Source organism: Nicotiana tomentosiformis, chromosome 1 (genome assembly GCF_000390325.3).
Source record: "Nicotiana tomentosiformis chromosome 1, ASM39032v3, whole genome shotgun sequence".
NCBI classification, from domain to species: domain Eukaryota; kingdom Viridiplantae; phylum Streptophyta; class Magnoliopsida; order Solanales; family Solanaceae; genus Nicotiana; species Nicotiana tomentosiformis.
Window position 1 is genome coordinate 65342244 of NC_090812.1, and position 19972 is coordinate 65362215.

Consider the following 19972-nt stretch of genomic DNA (forward strand, 5'->3'; position numbering starts at 1 on the left):
AAATATAAAACTTATAAGGCACAAAAGAATGGAATAGCAGGACAAACATAAAACATAACTCCACCCTTACGACAACACACTCGACTGATCACTTATATAGCTATTGTTTGAACTCTTTGAATTCCTAGTAACATGAACTATAACTAATGATCATTAACAAAAGACACACACATCGGATAACTCAAATGGAAAATGAACTTAATTAGACGTTTATAATCAAGCTTTTAATAATTAAGCATGTTATTTTCAAAAATTCAATTATGCATGCTAGGTTTTGAAGTCCCGGGATTTCCTGGAATGACAGTCGAACTACTAAGGAACTTCTGAAGAAGTACATCCACAAGCCCTGTTAGCAAAAGGCGCACCAAAGTTGTGTCTTGAAACCTTATTTTGAAATGGAAAAGAGCCATAGGAAGATCTTGCCCTAGCACCAATAGGATCCAAGGCACTTCCAAAGGTGAGAAATGGGAATGCATTACTAGTCACCATTTGTTGGTTTTGTGCCTCTCTTTCAACTTTTTTCTTTATGCTTTCCATTGCCTCCTTCAGTTGTTGCAGTTGAAAAAAGCTAAGTTCTTTAATTGGAGCTTCCCACCAATGACTGTTATCTCTCTTCCTTGCTTGTAGGGCTTCTCTGCAATTTTTTCCCATTTGGAGAATCCCCTCAATGTTCGTGAACTCCATATTGAGATCACGGACACTAGCATTTCGATGAGCCACAATGAGCTGGTTATGGCCCATTATTTGGTTGAGAGTTCCTTGTGAGAAACCTATCCACTACCAAATCCACACAAGGGTGGCCAAATGAGTAAACTTTCTTGCCCGGGGAAGATACCACAATGGCGACTTCAGCACCACATAGTGTACAAAGGTCACTAGCCTTCTTGAAGAGACCAGCATGACGCTTAGAGAAAGTCACTTGTAAATTACTCTCGTTCTGCATCTTCACCATATCAACCTTTTGGCGACCCTTACTCCTTTTTGCCATGGCTAATTAAACACTCGGGATTTGAGAAACAAAGAAATTGGTGATTTTGAGTCTCAACACCAAGAGCTTTACGTAAGAAACTGTTATTTTTCATTCTCATTGTAATTGTTTTAGGTAAATGAATTCAAATAACTTGGGAGTCTAGAAACTTGTGTTCTTTCTTTTTTATGAAGGAATTGAACCAAACCCATTTTGCCTCCATTCTTTGTTTCTTTGTCTCGACTGCGCTAGTCCTTAATGATCATAACTAGACAATACATACTTTTATTAATTAGAATTATATTATTGGATTGCACTTGACCACCATTTTATAATTTGAGAACAAATTGAAGAAACGTATTAAAAAGAATATATTAAATAATCAGTATAACCTTTTATTTAATAACACGACTTTTCCATTTATGAATAATGTTTCAAAAAGTATTGACCAATTTATCAGCAATTGTTTTTTAATGAGTTTATATATATATATATATAAAAAGAATATATTAAATAATCAGTATAACCTTTTATTTAATAACACGACTTTTCCATTTATGAATAATGTTTCAAAAAGTATTGACCAATTTATCAGCAATTGTTTTTTAATGAGTTTATATATATATATATATATATATATATATATATATATATATATATATATATATATATATATATATGTGTGTGTGTGTGTGTGTGTGTGTGTGTGTGTGTCACATCAAGTGTACGAGGGCATTTAGATTTATAAAAGTTATAATTTATTTCACGTTAAAGCTTAGGTTTTTTATTACAAATTCTTTTATTTGTCGTGAGTATTAGGATTAGGATTAGGATTAGGATTAGCATTAGGATTAGGATTAGGTTTTATGAGGAAAAATAATACTCATCAGCAACGAAAAATAATACAAAAGAAAAAAAAATTGACAAAATCCTAATCAAGTGAAATAAAAAAGATCGAAATTTTACTTTAATACTCGGGCAAGACAACAGTATAAGTCAACTTCACCAAATATTCCAAGGTCAAATAATTATCTACATTATTAAAAAGACTCGCTTTCCTTTATCAGTATGTCAACAAAGCAGATATTCAGAAAATCAGAGTAACATCTTTACTCTCAGCTATGAAAACTGGAACCTAATGATTTTGGTGCTACAATGTAATATTTCAAAGAAACTGTGGGGAATGATGGCGCCTTTTCTACTTGCAATAAAAATTGTTTAGGATAACAATATCGCCATAATGACAGGGATTTCCTCCAACATCTGTGGACTTTACCCCTGCCCCAGCTAGCCACCATCTCCTTTTGATTTTCCAATTTTTCCAGTACACAGTACTTCCTAAAACAAATCAAGAACCTACATCTTCTGTAATGAAAGATCTTTAAGCTGCTGTGGATCGACCTCTGATGGTGAACGAGTAAGGGCACATTGAGCAGTTGTTGTCTTTGGAAAAGCTATAACATCCCTGATGGAATTAGTGCCAGCCAAGAGCATCACCAATCTATCCAACCCATAAGCAATTCCTCCTGCAACAATCTCATATTTTAAGTACCACCCACACGAACCAAGCAAGATTTTCTCAGGCCAAATAACATCATAATAGAAACTATAACCCTGAAGAAGCAACTGCTCTAAAAATAGTTTAAGGAATTAGGTAAGATCAGGACTGTTACTATGTACACCAAGGAAATTTCCTGGGGAGAAAAGCTCCAATTTCGTTCCAGTTCAGGTTTGAGGTTCCACTTTAGAATCAATAGCAGTAGCTGTCCCTTTGGCTACAAAGGGACAGATCTATTCCTCAAGGCCAGGGGTCTAGGACTACTTCATCAATGAATGCCATACCGAAAATCATGAGAAAAGATCACCATGACATTATAGAAGTTTAAATCCAGCTATATCTGTCATAGCGGATAGGGAAGGTAGTTCTTCATAATATAGTATTCACATAAAAACCAAGAGGTTGTGGGTTGCTCTAGTGGTGAGCACCCTCCACTTCCAACCAAGAGGTTGTGAGTTCGAGTCACCCCAAGAGCAAGGTGGGGAGTTCTTGGAGGGAGGGAGCCGAGGGTCTATCGGAAACAGCCTCTCTACCCTAGAGTAGGGATAAGGTCTGCGTACACACTACCCTCCCTAGACCCCACTAGTGGGATTATACTGGGTTGTTGTTGTTGTTGTTGTATAAAAACTCTGTAACATTTGATTAGCAGAACAAATAAAGTGTCAAACAACAGAAAGAATTCAGCAATACCGTGAGGAGGAGCACCCATGTCCAGAGCCTCCAAAAGATAGCCAAATTTTGCTTCAGCCTGCCACAAACAAAAAGAGTGCATATCTGGAGTATTCTATAAAACTGGACAACCACCAAATGCAATGCAAACCAAAGGAGTCAGCTTACCTGTTCTCGGGAAATGCCAACAATATTGAGAACCTTCTCTTGGACTTCACGCTTGTAAATTCTCAAGCTTCCTCCACCAATCTAATTCAAGATGTAAGGTAACAACAGAACATAATTTATCTCCATCACATTATTACCTTCTCTCACAGAAGCAACTAGTAAAGAGAGCATGAATTCATGTACCTCAACTCCATTGTAAACCATGTCATAAGCTAAGGCACGGGCAGAAGAGAGGTCATTTATATCGTCTGGATTAGGTGCGGTGAAAGGATGATGCAAGGCCTGTAGGAAAATTGTGGTCACTTCACTTAACGAGATATCATAACCGAGAAACAGATTAGTCTTTGAAATATGCCACTAAAAGGGCAGCCCGGCGCACGAGGTATCCCGCGTTCATGCAAAGTCCGGGGAAGGGCCGCACCCCAAGGGGGTGTGATGTAGGAAGTCTACTCTAATGCAAGCATCAGTGGTTGATTCCACGGCTCGAACCCGTAACCTAAAGTTCAGACGGAGACAACTTCACCGTTACTCCAAGGCTCCCCTTCTTGAAAAATGCCACTATTTGATTGAAACAACTTAAATGCAAAATCAAGGATATCCTTGCTAGATCAGTCCAAAGTCCTAACAATTAATGTAAGGCACTAATTTGCTCATAATATCAAAAGCAGCGAAATACAAACTTCTAGAATCTAGAATCTTGGGTTGTTGTCACATTTCTTATTCAACAACAATTACGCCTCAATCCCAAACAAGTTAGGCCGGCTATATGAATCCTCACTGCCTATAATACTCCATTTAAATCATCGCATGCCAATATTATGCTACTGGTGAGAGTTCTAGAGGTAGAATTCGTGATTGGTATGGATTTATTGACCTGCGCCTTCTAGATCTTGATATGTAGAGTTTTGAGGTACTGAAAAAGGAATGCATACTAGAGAAAATCAGGGTAGGATCATGATAAACTATTTTGGCCATTGAAAACATGAGGGTTGTATCTCTCCAGCTAGTAAGGTTGTAACAGGTAAGAGCAATACCACATAAAATAATTGTGAAGCTCATATTCACCAACAAACGAGCCAAGTATGCGGTAGCATTAAATGTTCTTTTTAGTCTATTAAAGCAGTAGCATTATATGTAAACATTGAGATCTTTTGGTGCTCTTTAATCCTTTCCTTTGATAATTAAACATTGAGATCTTTTGGTGCTCCTTAATCCTTTCCTTTGATAATTAAACATTGAGTTCTTCCGTGATTTTCTTTCATGGACCTCTTGCATCATTAAAAGGGCACTATACGGCTATACCTCACAATAATAAAGGACACCTTGGGCTCGCTTATTTTACTTCTATACGGCTATACCTCACAATAATAAAGGACACCTTGGGCTCGCTTATTTTACTTCTCTTTGATATTCAAAAGTAAACCACCTAAGGCCAAGAAGCAAAATGACTGATGGACTAGTCGTGCACATATATCATGGAAGATAATTCTAGGCACCATACATACCTCAAATCTCTGTTCTGAATCATTCCACTCAAACATTGGAAAGTCAGTCACCCAGAGTATTGAATGCCTGGACTAGATATACAAACAAAAGAAAGTTGGACATCAGGACATACAAGATGCTAGTCATGAACCTAGCTCTTCTACAGATAAACACATCATGTTGACCCAAATTTGGACATCAGAAACTTACATTGTCAATTAAACCCAATTCGTGTGCTACATATGTTCTCAGACGATCCAAAGTTTTATTGACTTCTGCATAGTGACCAACAGCAAACAAGATAAGATCATCTGGTACCGCAGACAACTGATTCAGCAATTCCTCTTTCTTTTCCGTATCCAAACTAGAAACCAGCTGGGGAATCCCTTCAATGCTCCCTGAGAAATTTCAAATAACCAATATAAGGCAAGAGAGAAACTTTTCTGATAAGTAAGGCAAGAGAGAGAAACGTGAAGGTACATCCACATAAAGTGTAAGGTCTTGAAGCCTCGATATGGCCCACACCCTGGACCTAATTTTTCTTCTTCACACTTACTTGGAAGCCATGGATGTGTAAATTTTGTGGGGGAGGGAAAGAACTGTTTCATTTGTATGGCAATTATTGAGAAAATCCCTTCATTGCGGGAAGTGGACTAACCCCACAAAGTTACTAAACTTAAAGAAGAATTTCATCTAAGGCTAAAAGAGAACCATAAGTAGAACTTTCATTACCATCATTCAAGACCTTTAAAAAAGGCAAACCCTTTGCCCCAGATTTGATTGCTTCTTTACATATGTCGCCTTTCTTCAAAGAAGTATTTGAATAAGTTTTTGTCCCAGAAGGCACACATAAGGCCTTAATAATTCCTCCACTTGCTAAGGCATCTGAGAAAACCTTGAATGTGGAATTGGAGAAAATGCCGGACACCTGCATGTGAAACAAAACAAGGATCATCAGCAACACTGCCAAATCCAAACTAAGGGTGGTATCATAAATGACATACTTGGTTAAATTTCTTCATATGGAGCACCTATGCAGATAATACAACTATATAGACAAGGAGCGGAAGTTGCAACGCAGAAGCAGTAAGCTTGTAGACTAAATGCTCTTAACACAATCAGTTGTACAGAAAAGAGCAAAATCATTGTGAAAAAGGTAAATTCAGATATACTAATTCAAGGCAAGTGAATTGGGTTGTGCTCGAACTTAATTGGTATGATCACCTCCAGCTCCCCCCACCCCACCCCTGAGCCCTAAAACAAAAGCCCCAATCCAAAAGAGTAAGAGAAAGAATAAGGTATGTCAACAAGACAACAAATACATGTCCATTATAGCAAGAAAGAAGAAATACACTGTCAAGACAAACAGAAACAAAGAAGAGCAAAGATCTATATTGGAGTCTGCAGAAGAATTACATCTCTCAATTCGACATCAAAACGAGTATCTGGTCTGTCTGAACCATATCGACTCATTGCTTCAGCATATGTAAGCCTTGGAAAAGGATTTGGCAGTTGGACACCTTGGATTTCCTGAAAAACCTGCAACAAAAGATGTGACCATGCATCACTTGTTTTGAATTTTTTTCCTGGATAGAAAGGTAAAAGTTTTCACTTGCTTTGAATCTTTTTACCGTGCAAAGACAAACTAAGTCTATCGGAAACAACCTCTCTACCTCACACAAGATAGAGGTAAGGTCTTCGTACACCCACCCTTCCCAGGCCCCACTTGTGGAATCATACTGGGTATGTTGTTGTTGTAAAGACAAACTAAAAATAAGGACATCATTAAGTACTTTAGACAAATCATCCCATGAATTTCTGACAAGACACTCTTTTGGCATATGAATAGTCTGCTTAGCAATTTTTAAACAAAATTGTATGACGTCATTCCACCTCATTCTAAACACTTGAAGTTCTAGATAGAGATCTTGGCCAAAGGAGCCTCCAAAGATAAATGTCTTAAACACTCAGTGCGCCATGCGGGACTCGAACAACTATAACCACCACCAGTATTTAACATCATTTAGTTTCTTTGCTCAGCTACAAGACATGTTTCTTTGGTCAGCTACAAGACATGTCACATAAGCATAAGCACACAACTTACAATCTTTGAAGAGTGCTAAAACTTGGAAGAAAGAAAAGAGGATAGATTTTGTGCTAACACAAGTAATACCCATGTGCCAGTATTGACTGATAAGAATGCATGCCAAACCCATGTTCAAGTAATGCTGACAAAAGATAAAGACTTTGAGTTTTCACTTTCCACTGCATATCAAAGCTCACATTTCAAGAAATGTAGCTATATATCCCAGTTCAGCAATTATACCCACGTCTCTGCAAAAGAAGATGCTCAACGCACACTAAATAGGGGGGAAACCAAAAAATAAACCCTACAGCAGCTTAATATTTTATTGCATATCAAAGCTCACATTTCAAGAAATGTAGCTATATATCCCAGTTCAGCAATTATACCCACGTCTCTGCAAAAGAAGATGCTCAACGCACACTAAATAGGGGGGAAACCAAAAAATAAACCCTACAGCAGCTTAATATTTTATTGCAGGAAAACTTCTGTTAAGATACACACAAGGCTGTAGCTACTTTATGTGTAATGTGACTAAGGTCCATAGCTCAACCTGTAGCATCTTTTTTCATATCTTACCACACTGTAGCCATCACCTAGTACTGACAACCATACACCCTAGGATTGACACCACATGTATATTTTGGTGATTTAATAAATAACTAATATAAATGCGGCAATCCTTTCACAGCTTTGTCATCTCCAGCATCTCTGGAGAAATGTATTTCCCCATAGGCATGTCCATGTTGCATAAATTCTAAGATAGTGAAAGTGTTTCCCAACAACTTGAGATGCACTACTGTAGGAAACACTTTCTCCAGTAATCTGCCTTTTACATTGTTAATTTACAGCATGTATATAGTGTAGTATTGTCCCACATTGGTAGAGGAGTAGTATGTACTTGTATAGTATAGCTATAAATAAGGACCTCTTGTGTAGTATTATTCACTAATTCAAATATCAATAACATATTTCCTCCCGTGCCTTCTCACATGGTATCAGAGCAATTGTGAGAGACTTATCGTTGTGCATAAATTCCAGCGATTCCGGGAAAGAGAAATCAGTATTTTTTTTAAGGTTGTTTTCTATCTGCTTCATTTCTGTCAGTGTTGTGCAAAATCCAACACTACCACAAGAGTCGTCACTGTCCGGCGACCAAACCCCAGTGAACAACTCCGGCAGAAGCAGCCTCACGCGCCTCCACGCGCCACCAGAAGCTCACGCGCCGCGCGTACGACCACTTCCGGCCATTTTTTGAAAATCTTCCTTCAGAACAGTTGGGTCGCCTGGTAATTCCGATCCTACCCCTACTGTTTTCATTTCATTCCGACAACTTTGAGTTTTTTCCGGCAGCTACAGTACTATTCCAACAGCTACAGTAGATTCCGGCAGCTACAGTTTCAGTATTCTGTTTCTGTGTTTCCGTACACTGTTTCAGTGGATTACAGTTGATTCTTTCTCCTATTTGGCAATAATTTGCAACAATGTCTTTGGGATTTGATGCTTTTGGGTCTAGAAACATGAGTTCTGGAAACTCTAGTGCTATTATTACCTCGGAACCTTTAATGGGAGGTTCAAACTACTTAGCTTGGGCTTCATCTGTCGAGTTATGGTGTAGAGGTCAAGGTGTTCAAGATCATCTAATCAAACAGTCTAGCGATGGAGATGAAAAGGCAATAGCACTTTGGGCAAAAATCGATGCTCAGTTATGTAGCATCTTGTGGCGATCTATTGATTCCAAGTTGATGCCCTTGTTTCGTCCATTCCAGACATGTTATTTGGTTTGGGCAAAGGCACGCACCTTATACACTAATGACATATCTCGCTTCTATGATGTGATATCACGGATGACAAACTTAAAGAAGCAGGAATTGGATATGTCTACTTACTTGGGTCAAGTACAGGCAGTCATGGAGGAATTTGAGAAGTTGATGCCAGTTTCGGCTAGTGTGGAAAAACAACAAGAGCAGCGACAGAAAGATGTTTCTCGTTCTTACCCTCGCTGGACTTCCTAATGATCTTGATTCAGTACGCGACCAGATTTTGGCTAGTCCGTCTGTCCCGACAGTTGATGAATTATTCTCTCGATTACTCCGCCTTGCTGCAGCACCAAGTCCACCAGTGATCTCATCACAGATACTTGATTCCTCTGTTCTTGCATCCCAGACAATGGATGTTCGGGCATCTCAAACTATGGAGCATAGACGAGGAGGTCGTTTTGGAAGATCTAGACCCAAGTGTTCTTATTGTCACAAACTTGGACACACTCGTGAAATGTGTTATTCCTTACATGGTCGTCCACCCAAAAATGCTTACATTGCTCAGACCGAGACTCCAGGTAACCAAGGATTTTCTTTATCTAAAGAAGAATATAATGAGCTCCTTCAGTATCGAGCAAGTAAGCAGACATCTCCACAAGTAGCCTCAGTTGCTCAGACTGATACTTCTGTTTCTGGTAATTCTTTTGCTTGTGTTTCCCAGTCTAGCACTCTTGGCCCATGGGTCATGGACTCCGGCGCTTCTGATCACATCTCTGGTAATATATCACTTTTGTCAAATATTGTATATTCACAGTCTCTTCCCACTGTTACTTTAGCCAATGGATGTCAAACTAAGGCAAAAGGAGTTGGACAAGCTAATCTGTTGTCTTCTATCACCCTAGATTCCGTTCTTTATGTCCCTGACTGTCCTTTTAGTCTTGCATCTGTTAGTCATTTGACTCGTGCCCTCCATTGTGGTATATATTTTATTGACGATTCTTTTATTATGCAGGACCGCAGTACGGGACAGACAATTGGTACAGGACGTGAATCAGAAGGCCTTTACTACCTTAACTCACTCAGTCCTTCCACAACATGTCTAGTTACAGATCCTCCAGATCTAATCCACAGACGTTTAGGACATCCGAGTTTATCCAAACTTCAGAAGATGGTGCCTAGTTTATCTAGTTTGTCTACATTAGATTGTGAGTCGTGTCAACTTGGGAAACATACCCGAGCCTCCTTTTCGCGTAGTGTTGAGAGTCATGCAGAGTCTGTCTTCTCCTTAGTTCATTCTGATATATGGGGTCCTAGTAGAGTCAGTTCATCCTTGGGATTTCGTTACTTTGTCAGTTTCATTGATGATTATTCAAGATGTACTTGGCTTTTCTTAATGAAAGATCGTTCTGAGTTATTTTCTATATTCCAGAGTTTCTGTGCTGAAATCAAAAACCAATTTGGTGTTTCTATTCGCATTTTTCGCAGTGATAATGCCTTAGAATATTTATCTTCTCAATTTCAGCAGTTTATGACTTCTAAGGGAATTATTCATCAGACATCTTGTCCTTATACCCCTCAGCAAAATGGGGTTGCTGAGAGAAAGAATAGGCACCTTATTGAGACTGCTCGCACACTTCTAATTGAATCTCGTGTTCCGTTGCGTTTTTGGGGCGATGCAGTTCTCACAGCTTGTTATTTGATTAATCGGATGCCTTCATCTCCCATCAAGAATCAGATTCCGCATTCAGTATTGTTTCCCCAGTCACCCTTATACTCTCTTCCACCTCGTGTTTTTGGGAGCACGTGTTTTGTTCATAACTTAACCCCTAGGAAAGATAAGTTAGCTCCTCGTGCTCTCAAGTGTGTCTTCCTTGGTTATTTTCGTGTTCAGAAGGGATATCGTTGTTATTCTCCAGATTTTCGTAGGTACCTTATGTCAGCTGACGTCACATTTTTTGAGTCTAAACCTTTCTTTACCTCTGCTGACCACCATGATATATCTGAGGTCTTACCTATACCGACCTTTGAGGAGTTTACTATAGCTCCTCCTCCACCTTCGACCACAGAGGTTTCATCCATACCAACCGTTGAGGAGTCTAGTGTTGTTCCCCCTAGTTCCCCAGCCACAGGAACACCACTCTTGACTTATCATCGTCGTTTGCGTCCTCCATCAGGCCCAACTGGTTCTCGTCCTGCACCTGACCCTGCTCCTGCTGCGGACCCTGCTCCTAGTACACCAATTGCACTTTGGAAAGGTATACGGACCACACTTAACCCTAATCATCATTATGTCGGTTTGAGCTATCATCGCTGTCATCTCCCCATTATGCTTTTATATCTTCTTTGTCCTCGGTTTCCATCCCTAAGTCTACAGGTGAAGCGTTGTCTCATCCAGGATGGCGACAGGCTATGAGTGACGAGATGTCTGCTTTACATACAAGTGGTACTTGGGAGCTTGTTCCTCTTCCCTCAGGTAAATCTATTGTTGGTTGTCGTTGGGTTTATGCAGTCAAAGTTGGTCCCGATGGACAGATTGATCGACTTAAGGCCCGTCTTGTTGCCAAAGGATATACTCAGATATTTGGGCTCGATTACAGTGATATCTTCTCTCCCGTGGCTAAAGTGGCTTCAGTCCGCCTTTTTCTATCCATGGCTGCGGTTCGTCATTGGCCCCTCTATCAGCTGGACATTAAAAATGCATTTCTTCACGGTGATCTTGAGGATGAGGTTTATATGGAGCAACCACCTGGTTTTGTTGCTCAGGGGGAGTCTCGTGGCCTTGTATGTCGCTTGCGTCGGTCACTTTATGGTCTAAAGCAGTCTCCTCGTGCCTGGTTTGGTAAGTTCAGCACGGTTATCCAAGAGTTTGGCATGATTCGTAGTGAAGCTGATCACTCTGTGTTTTATCGGCACTCTGCTTCAAGTCTCTGTATTTATCTGGTAGTCTATGTTGATGATATTGTTATTACTGGCAATGATCAGGATGGTATTACCAATCTGAAGCAGCATCTCTTCCAGCACTTCCAAACTAAGGATCTAGGCAGATTGAAGTACTTTCTGGGTATTGAGGTTGCCCAATCTAGCTCAGGTATTGTTATTTCTCAAAGAAAATATGCTTTAGACATTCTTGAGGAGACCGGGATGATAGGTTGCAGACCTGTTGGCACTCCGATGGATCCGAATTCTAAACTTATGCCAGGACAGGGGGAGCCGCTTAGCGATCCTGCAAGCTATAGGCGGCTGGTTGGAAAATTAAATTATCTCACAGTGACTAGACCCGACATTTCCTATCCTGTGAGTGTTGTAAGTCAGTTTATGAATTGTCCCTGTGATAGTCATTGGGATGCAGTTGTCCGCATTATTCGATATATAAAATCGGCTCCAGGCAAAGGGTTACTCTTTGAGGATCGAGGTCATGAGCAAATCATTGGATACTCAGATGTTGATTGGGCAGGATCACCTTCTGATAGACGTTCTACGTCTGGATATTGTGTTTTAGTAGGAGGAAATTTGGTGTCCTGGAAGAGCAAGAAACAGAATGTAGTTGCTCGGTCTAGTGCAGAAGCAGAATATCGAGCAATGGCTATGGCAACATGTGAGCTAGTCTGGACCAAACAATTGCTCAAGGAGTTGAAATTTGGTGAAATCAGTCGGATGGAACTTGTGTGCGATAATCAAGCTGCCCTTCATATTGCATCAAATCCGGTGTTCCATGAGAGAACTAAACACATTGAGATTGATTGTCACTTCGTCAGAGAAAAGATACTTTCAGGAGAGATTGCTACAAAGTTTGTGAGGTCAAATGATCAACTTGCAGATATTTTCACCAAATCTCTCACTGGTCCTCGTATTAGTTATATATGTAACAAGCTCGGTACATATGATTTGTATGCACCGGCTTGAGGGGAGTGTTAATTTACAGCATGTATATAGTGTAGTATTGTCCCGCATTGGTAGAGGAGTAGTATGTCCTTGTATAGTATAGCTATAAATAAGGACCTCTTGTGTAGTATTATTCACTAATTCAAATATCAATAACATATTTTCTCCCGTGCCTTCTCACATACATTATCAAATACATGCTGTTTTTTTAATTCTCGACCGAGCTTACTCCGTGCATTGACATTCGAAAACTATTTAACTAACCTTTCTAATCAAATCCTCATTGAGTTTCAGCATGTCCTCCATAGAAGTGAAAGCCATTTCCATATCCAGCTGTGTAAACTCAGGTTGTCTGTCAGCTCTCAAATCTTCATCCCTAAAGCACCTGAAAATTACACCATACAGACTAATGTGAGTCATAACTCACGGGGTACATGCTCATGCATACATTTTTTTTCTTTATAATAAGAATAAGATAACTACTCTTAGGTTTCGTAAAACTATATTGCTTCACACAGTTTTTAGCGATGAAAACGCCTGAGCTTTTATATCTGGATCACCATGAATTTTGCATGCAAGAGATCTGATGCAGAAATATCCTAAAATGCTATTATACACATGAAATACCTTGCTATTTGATAGTACTTATCAAAACCAGAGACCATTAGCATTTGCTTGAACAGCTGAGGACTCTGGGGTAGTGCATAAAATGTTCCTGACTTTATAACACAACCACGAAATAAGTTCCATGTCATGAAGAAATAATTGGAGAAAAAGAGTTTTCCAATTGAAATATGAGTATTGTCCATCAGAAAAAAATATCAGTTAGATGTAATGTTTTTTTATCCATCATAAGGGCAATAATTTTGGACAAGTTCTCATTTTGTTAAGCACAACTCTCCTTGTTCTCCATAAATGTATTTCACTTCAAAGGTAAAAGAGAAAGAAGAATAAATCAGAGGACTGGAGGAACAAGAAGTGTTATTTGCAAGAAAACTCGCTTCTTTTTGTACCAACAACCTTTTAAAAAAATGACAGCAAATAGAGGGACTGAATGAACACAAAAAGTGCCAAAACAGAAGATAAGTAAAGAGTACCTGAACTCTAGAAGGGACCAAATAATCACGAGCACCTTCAGGAGTAGATCTAGATAGTATTGGAGTCTCAATCTACCTTGTAACCATGAGAATGTTGGGGTCAACACTAACAACAAAAGCCACGAAAAAAAAAATAAAAAATAACAATGCAAACATTTTCATCAAAACCAGATAACCAGATTACCTATTCACAAAAGGAAGAAGAAGAAGAATAGATGTCCAAATTCTATAAAAATACAATTAGAGAGCAAAGGTATTACCTCGACAAAACCATGCACATCTTCTAGGTATCTTCGGAGAAGTTTCACTACTCTATGTCGCAAGATTATATTTGAGTTCATTTGTGGACGGCGTAAATCAAGGCATCGATATCTAAAAATGTGTACAAGATTAATTTCTAGCAAGAAGCAATGCATCAATGTAAGAACGGGGTCAAAAGTTTTAGGATAAGGAAACAGTTTCTGCAATGAAGAAAAGGATTGTCTTCACCGAACACATACAAGATCCAGAACGGATCAAAGATGATATTTGATATGTCCAAGAGAGCTGGACTACGCCCTTATCACATCAATACAAAAGCATTGGTAGAAAAAGAGACAGAAAAGTGAAACACAGGACTACAATGGAAAAAATAATGATTATTTTTTAATATGACAAACCAACACCCTAAACTTCCAACCTACGAGCCAAAAAGTAGCCCTTTCCACTTTGCTCTCTTGGTAACTCGCCTTTAGGTTGGAGGGGGAGGACCTTTACCATAAGGTTCTCTCTTTTTGTCCTTCAAAATTATAATGACTTCTAAAGCATTGTATTCTTCTTCAGTCATACTAACCTCACACCGGCTTTTAAATAGTGTAAAATACGGGCCTCAAAGACGGAATCCTTAATGGGTTGTTAACAACATGTCAATAACAGCATGCTCTTGTAAGTGTTAGAAACATTTTAGTGGAAGAGGTGAAGAACATCCGCTAGCTGCAAAATTACCCCATAGCAGGGTTGCCAGGGGTTACCATTGGCATCCATCAAAAGGGATGCTCATTACTGGAATCTGGTGATTGAGAGGGTCGAGAAAATCAGGAAGGTAAAAGGAACACATCTATTCCAAAAGGATTCAAAGAGATACTGATAAAGAACACTCTATCTGGTATTCCACCTACTACATGTCTCTAGTGCATATGCCTGCAACCATGGGCAATGGAGTCGGGCAAACTGCCAAGGAACTTTCTAAGGGAAACAAATAAGGAGTAAAGAAGTACCCACTAACAAATTAGGACATACTCACATCTCCTGTGAAGATTGGAACACATCTATTCCAAAAGGATTCATAGAGATACTGACCTACTACATGTCTCTAGTGCATATGCCTGCAACCATGGGCAATGGAGTCGGGCAAACTGCCAAGGAACTTTCTAAGGGAAACAAATAAGGAGTAAAGAAGTACCCACTAACAAATTAGGACATACTCACATCTCCTGTGAAGATTGGAACACATCTATTCCAAAAGGATTCATAGAGATACTGATAAAGAACACTCTATCTGGTATTCCACCTACTACATGTCTCTAGTGCATATGCCTGCAACCATGGGCAATGGAGTCGGGCAAACTGCCAAGGAACTTTCTAAGGGAAACAAATAAGGAGTAAAGAAGTACCCACTAACAAATTAGGACATACTTACATCTCCTGTGAAGATTGGAACACATCTATTCCAAAAGGATTCAAAGAGATACTGATAAAGAACACTCTATCTGGTATTCCACCTACTACATGTCTCTAGTGCATATGCCTGCAACCATGGGCAATGGAGTCGGGCAAACTGCCAAGGAACTTTCTAAGGGAAACAAATAAGGAGTAAAGAAGTACCCACTAACAAATTAGGACATACTCACATCCCATGTGAAGATTGGAAGCTTAGGAGTAAGGGACCTAAAGGCTTTAGCAAAGCCCTAATAAGAAAATAATTTGGGAGCTTGGCATTGAGGATCAACTGCTATGGAGGAAGGTCACAGCAAATAGATACGAGACTAGATGAGAATTAAAGCAAGTTCAAGGGAAGATAAGAATTTAGAATCCTGAAGCAGATCATGAGGTCGAATACGAAACATAAAAGGAAAACAAACAAAAGATTCAACAAACAGCTGTAGAAGATTCATTAGTTACCGCAATCTGATTTCTTCCTTAGCTGAATCTTTTGCATCGTCTGCAGTTGTTACCAAGAAGGGTAACTTCAATCTTACTGCATTCAACACCTGGACATCCTCTGCAGCAACCTGCGCGCATAACCAATTAGTGGAAATATAAAAACTTTGGTAAGCAACTGGCATATAAAAAAGTTGCATGACGGGATACAGTCAAAGCCACTAAACAGATCCAATCAATTAAGAAATAATTAGAAGATCATGAAAGTGAAAAGACAAACGTCCTTGGATGATAAGAACCTCAGCTTTAGAAATTTGACTAAGGCCCTTGTCCAGTTTCTGATTTAATTTGACTAGTAATACTTTGGTACTTATTCAGAAACTTAACAGCACTTTAGATTAGAGGTAAGGGTGGGCGTTCGGGCAGCTCGGATAGGATATGAAAATTTCGGTTTGGATATTCGGCTTTTGGATTGAAGAAATGACAATCCAAATGCAATTCAAATAAGTTCGGATTGGGTCGGATTTTTTAAGTTCGGTTTCGGATTAATCGGTTTGAATATTTTGGATTATTGGTTTTAAGCCTATAAGTTGAGACGTTTCTTCTTCTTACAAAAATGAACATCCAAATGAAGTATTCATGTTACATTGCCTAAAAAGTTCCTCATTCTCACTGCAATCATCCAAATAAAGTGTTCAAGTAATGAAATCATCATCAAGAAAATGCAACAGAGATATTAATAAGGCCGATAAGAATTAACAATAGTAAAGTCATGTCCAGATAGAAAGTATTCTGACAGTAACTTAGTAATTAGTATCGGATATATGAGATAATGTCTAATTGGCATGGTATTGAACGTATTAGTAATAGGCATATGGATAATGGATTAAATATAAAGTATAAAAAAATTGGATTTTCAGATATCCAAAAATCAAAGTACTAAATCCAACATCCAATCCGAAATCCAAAAATTTTAAAAATTAATTCCGAAATCCAATCCGTAATCCTAAAATCCAAATCAAATATCCAAAAGATTCGAATTTTGGTTTGGATTTCGGGTTTGCCCAAATTATGCTCACTCCTAATTAGAGGTCAATTTATCCAACCGTAAAATGTATGCCATTTTTTCTTTCTCATTTTTTCAGCAACATTTAACTATTTTAGCTGCAATTAAGCTACAGCCTAAAAACCTTTACTAGTTATCACAAGTCCTAAAGTCCAATTACACCAATTTGATCAGTTCTATGGCATCCTGTTTGTTGTTTACCGTTCATTATGGAGAGATGTATGCATACAAGATGCTTGTACCATTGAACAAAATATTCAGATCCCCCAGCATAATATACTATGAACATGCCTCATGACAAAAGCAGTCGCCAGAGAAAGCTGGGAAGCTAATGGAAAAGCTCTACTTGACATAAGTAAGATTCTGCAATATCAGAGCCATTACAAATTGGAACGTCATGTAAACTCATTAAAAGCTTCATGCCTTGAGGATCTTTTATAAGTTTTTAAGGTAAATATAACTTTAGAAATGCCACATGATTCTCAATTGTTACGAGCAACCAATGAACGCAATTATATCAAGTAAAAAACTAAACTAATACTATAAATGAGGAGAGACAGAAGTTCGACACTCACTGAAAAAGATGGAAGAAGAGAGAAGTAATTGTGGTGAATCAAAAGTCGTCTCAAGTTACCTCTATCGTGCCAGTTTTCATCTTTTTGTTGACAGAGTCAGCTGGCCTAGGCCGAACAACACCTTCAATGGCAACTACATATTCAAGCCTCAGATCGCTCACAGCAGAATGAGCATCAGGAAAATCATCAGGAAGTGTCGTAATCTGAAATGAAGAGTTTCATCACCAGTTTAGCCTTAGGGTCTATCACTTACATCAAGAGAGCACAACCAAACTTTGAGAGACTACAATTTTCTACAGATAATGCTGCATAGAGAGAATAACTTGAGGAGAAATGACGTTTCCATAAGAAAATTGGGACATCAATTATTCAATCAACTTCGCATCAATTCAAAACTAGTTGCCGGTATATAAATACTGCTCTATTCAGATCCCATTTCATTCAAATACCTAACGGGTTCCTTAGAGATAACACAGCAACCTAAGAGATCGTCAATTTTTATAATGATACATAAAGATAAAAGCTTGTAAAGACGTGACATTTCCATATAAAAATCGGGAAAAAATACAATCAATCAAGTATGCCTCAAAAACAAATTGCATCATACATAAAGATAAAAGCTTGTAAATATGTCACATTTGCATATAAAGATGGGTTTAACAATCAATCGATCTATCTTTGCATCAATCCAAAAATAGTTGTGTCAGTACAAGAATCTTCTATATTCGTTCAGCTCTATTGTGGCCATTTCATTCAAATACTACAGGGGTCACTTAAAGATAACTCAGGCAAACTTTCAAAAGTGTCAAATTTCTATCATAATACATAAATAGAAGATCTTATAACATGTGGCGTTTCCCTAATATAACAATGGGGATAACAATAATCAACTAATCCTCAATAAAAAACTAATTTGGATTCTAATATGAATCATCTAAATCCATTCGGCTCAATTAGGGTCAACTTGCATTGAAATATTACGGGGGGGGGGAGGTGAGGGGGTTCACCTGAACAATTCCAGTTTGGTCCCTGAGGTTGACGAAAGTCAAACCACCATGAATCCGATGAAGGGCGACCCACCCGCAAAGCCGAACCCGTTTACCCACATCGTTTTCCGATAATTCACCACAGTATTGAGTCCTGCTAACCCATTGAAGGGTATCAGTAGTTGTAGGAGATAGAGAATTTTTGGTGCTAGGGGTAAGTGTTTCAACGGAAGTTAAAGGACCAGTGGCAAAGGCGGAAGAAAGCGTGCGGCTACTGATAAGTGAAGTTGGGGTAATAATAATGGGGTGGTTGTGGAAATTATTAAGGAAGAAGAAAGGTAGAGAAGTGAGAGGGGAAGGTTTTGAGCGAAGACCTATGGTGGGTAAGGAACGGAAGAAGAGGGACATGGCGAAGAACAGGGAAGGATTTTTTTGCTTTAGAGGTTTTACAGTTTTGTGGACAAGATTTGAGGTTTTGGAGCAGATTGAATTGGACCGTTGTGTGCGCTCATACATAATTCGGCTTATCCCAAGCGATTTATAAGTCGCATTAGCACAACGCGATATATATCTCATTAATGTAACGCGATTATAATTAAAATTGCAGATTAGTTGAATTTTCCAATCAATAATTTTACTACCACAAAATAATACATAAATCAAATATCATCATATAATTGGAATCGACGAAGTATTGAAATATTTTGTTGAATAATACAATGCATATGATATGCATTTTATTTTAAAAAATGCTTTTAAATATTGAAAATAATCTGAAAATATTATGACAATTTTAGCTATAGCAACCTAAATAATTGGTCGTCTAGAAAGCAAATTATGTAGAAGACATTATTTTATTTTTCTTGTTAGGGTATTGAGGAAGGAGTATTGTTTGATGAGACGCGAGACGGTGTGAACGCGCAATTAGAGGTATGGAGGCAAACTCTAGAATCTAAAGGTTTCAAGTTGAGCACTTGGAGTGTAAGTTTAGTGGCGAGACTCATGGAGGGGAAGGGGAGGTGAGGCTGGACTCGCAGGTCATCTCTAGGAGAGGGAGTTTTAAGTACCTTAGGTCTATTATTCAGGGGATGGGGAGATTGATGAAGATGTCACACATCGTATTAGGGCGGGATGGATGAAATGGAGACTCGCTTCCAATGTTTTGTGTGACAAGAAGGTGCCACCGAAACTTAAGGGTAAATTCTACAGAGTGGTGGCCAGACCAACGATGTTGTATGGGGCTAAGTGTTGGTCAGTCAAGATCGCTCATGTCCAGAAGACGAAGGTAGTAGAGATGAGGATATTGATATGGATGTGCGGGCACACCAGGTTAGATAGGATCAGAAATGAGGTTATTCGTGACAAGGTGAGTGTGGCCCCAATTGAGGACAAGATGCGGGAAGCGCGGCTTAGGTGGTTTTGGTCGTGTGAGGAGGAGGAGCACAGACGCCCCGGTAAGGAGGTGGGAGAGATTGACATTGGAGGGCCTACGGAGAGGTAGATGTAGGCCAAAGAAAAGATGGGGAGAGGTGATTAG

At 38.9% G+C, this 19972-nt stretch overlaps 2 protein-coding genes across 4 annotated transcripts; both read right to left on the bottom strand.

Moving 5' to 3' along the window:
• Positions 1 to 312: 312 nt before the first annotated feature.
• On the bottom strand, positions 313 to 988 carry LOC104118013 (agamous-like MADS-box protein AGL62). The gene is made up of 2 exons (XM_070196114.1): positions 836 to 988; positions 313 to 777 (listed from the first exon to the last, which is right to left on the bottom strand). The coding sequence occupies exons 1-2, from the start codon at positions 986 to 988 to the stop codon at positions 313 to 315; spliced, it is 618 nt and encodes a 205-aa protein (XP_070052215.1).
• Positions 989 to 1907: 919 nt separating this feature from the next.
• Positions 1908 to 18961, bottom strand: LOC104118000 (aspartate--tRNA ligase, chloroplastic/mitochondrial). 3 transcript variants are annotated; one of them, XR_691189.4, is made up of 16 exons: positions 18457 to 18961; positions 17509 to 17652; positions 15830 to 15939; positions 13930 to 14041; positions 13670 to 13741; positions 13200 to 13291; positions 12837 to 12957; positions 6264 to 6386; positions 5580 to 5775; positions 5058 to 5245; positions 4868 to 4939; positions 3546 to 3644; positions 3363 to 3443; positions 3216 to 3273; positions 2650 to 2779; positions 2270 to 2493 (listed from the first exon to the last, which is right to left on the bottom strand). XR_691189.4 is itself a non-coding variant. In XM_009629159.4 (15 exons), exons 1-15 carry the CDS (start codon positions 18949 to 18951, stop codon positions 2324 to 2326), a joined length of 2133 nt encoding a protein of 710 aa, XP_009627454.2. In that variant the 5' UTR covers positions 18952 to 18960; the 3' UTR covers positions 1908 to 2323. The 3 variants fall into 3 exon arrangements, 1 of the variants encoding a protein (XP_009627454.2); XR_001973614.3 differs by having other exon boundaries at positions 2641 to 2779; XM_009629159.4 differs by lacking the exon at positions 2650 to 2779 and having other exon boundaries at positions 1908 to 2493; positions 18457 to 18960.
• Positions 18962 to 19972: the final 1011 nt, after the last annotated feature.

Excerpts from the sequence above, each read along its gene's own strand:
- LOC104118000 (XM_009629159.4), bottom strand. The coding sequence starts at position 18,951 with ATGTATGAGCGCACACAACGGTCCAATTCAATCTGCTCCAAAACCTCA. Across the intron at positions 13,742-13,929 it reads ATGTGCATGGTTTTGTCGAG|ATTGAGACTCCAATACTATC; the intron begins GTAATACCTTTG and ends GTTACAAGGTAG. Across the intron at positions 5,246-5,579 it reads TTTAAAGGTCTTGAATGATG|GGAGCATTGAAGGGATTCCC; the intron begins GTAATGAAAGTT and ends GAAATTTCTCAG.
- LOC104118013 (XM_070196114.1), bottom strand. The coding sequence starts at position 988 with ATGGCAAAAAGGAGTAAGGGTCGCCAAAAGGTTGATATGGTGAAGATG. Across the intron at positions 778-835 it reads GTGCTGAAGTCGCCATTGTG|TGGATAGGTTTCTCACAAGG; the intron begins GTATCTTCCCCG and ends TGGATTTGGTAG.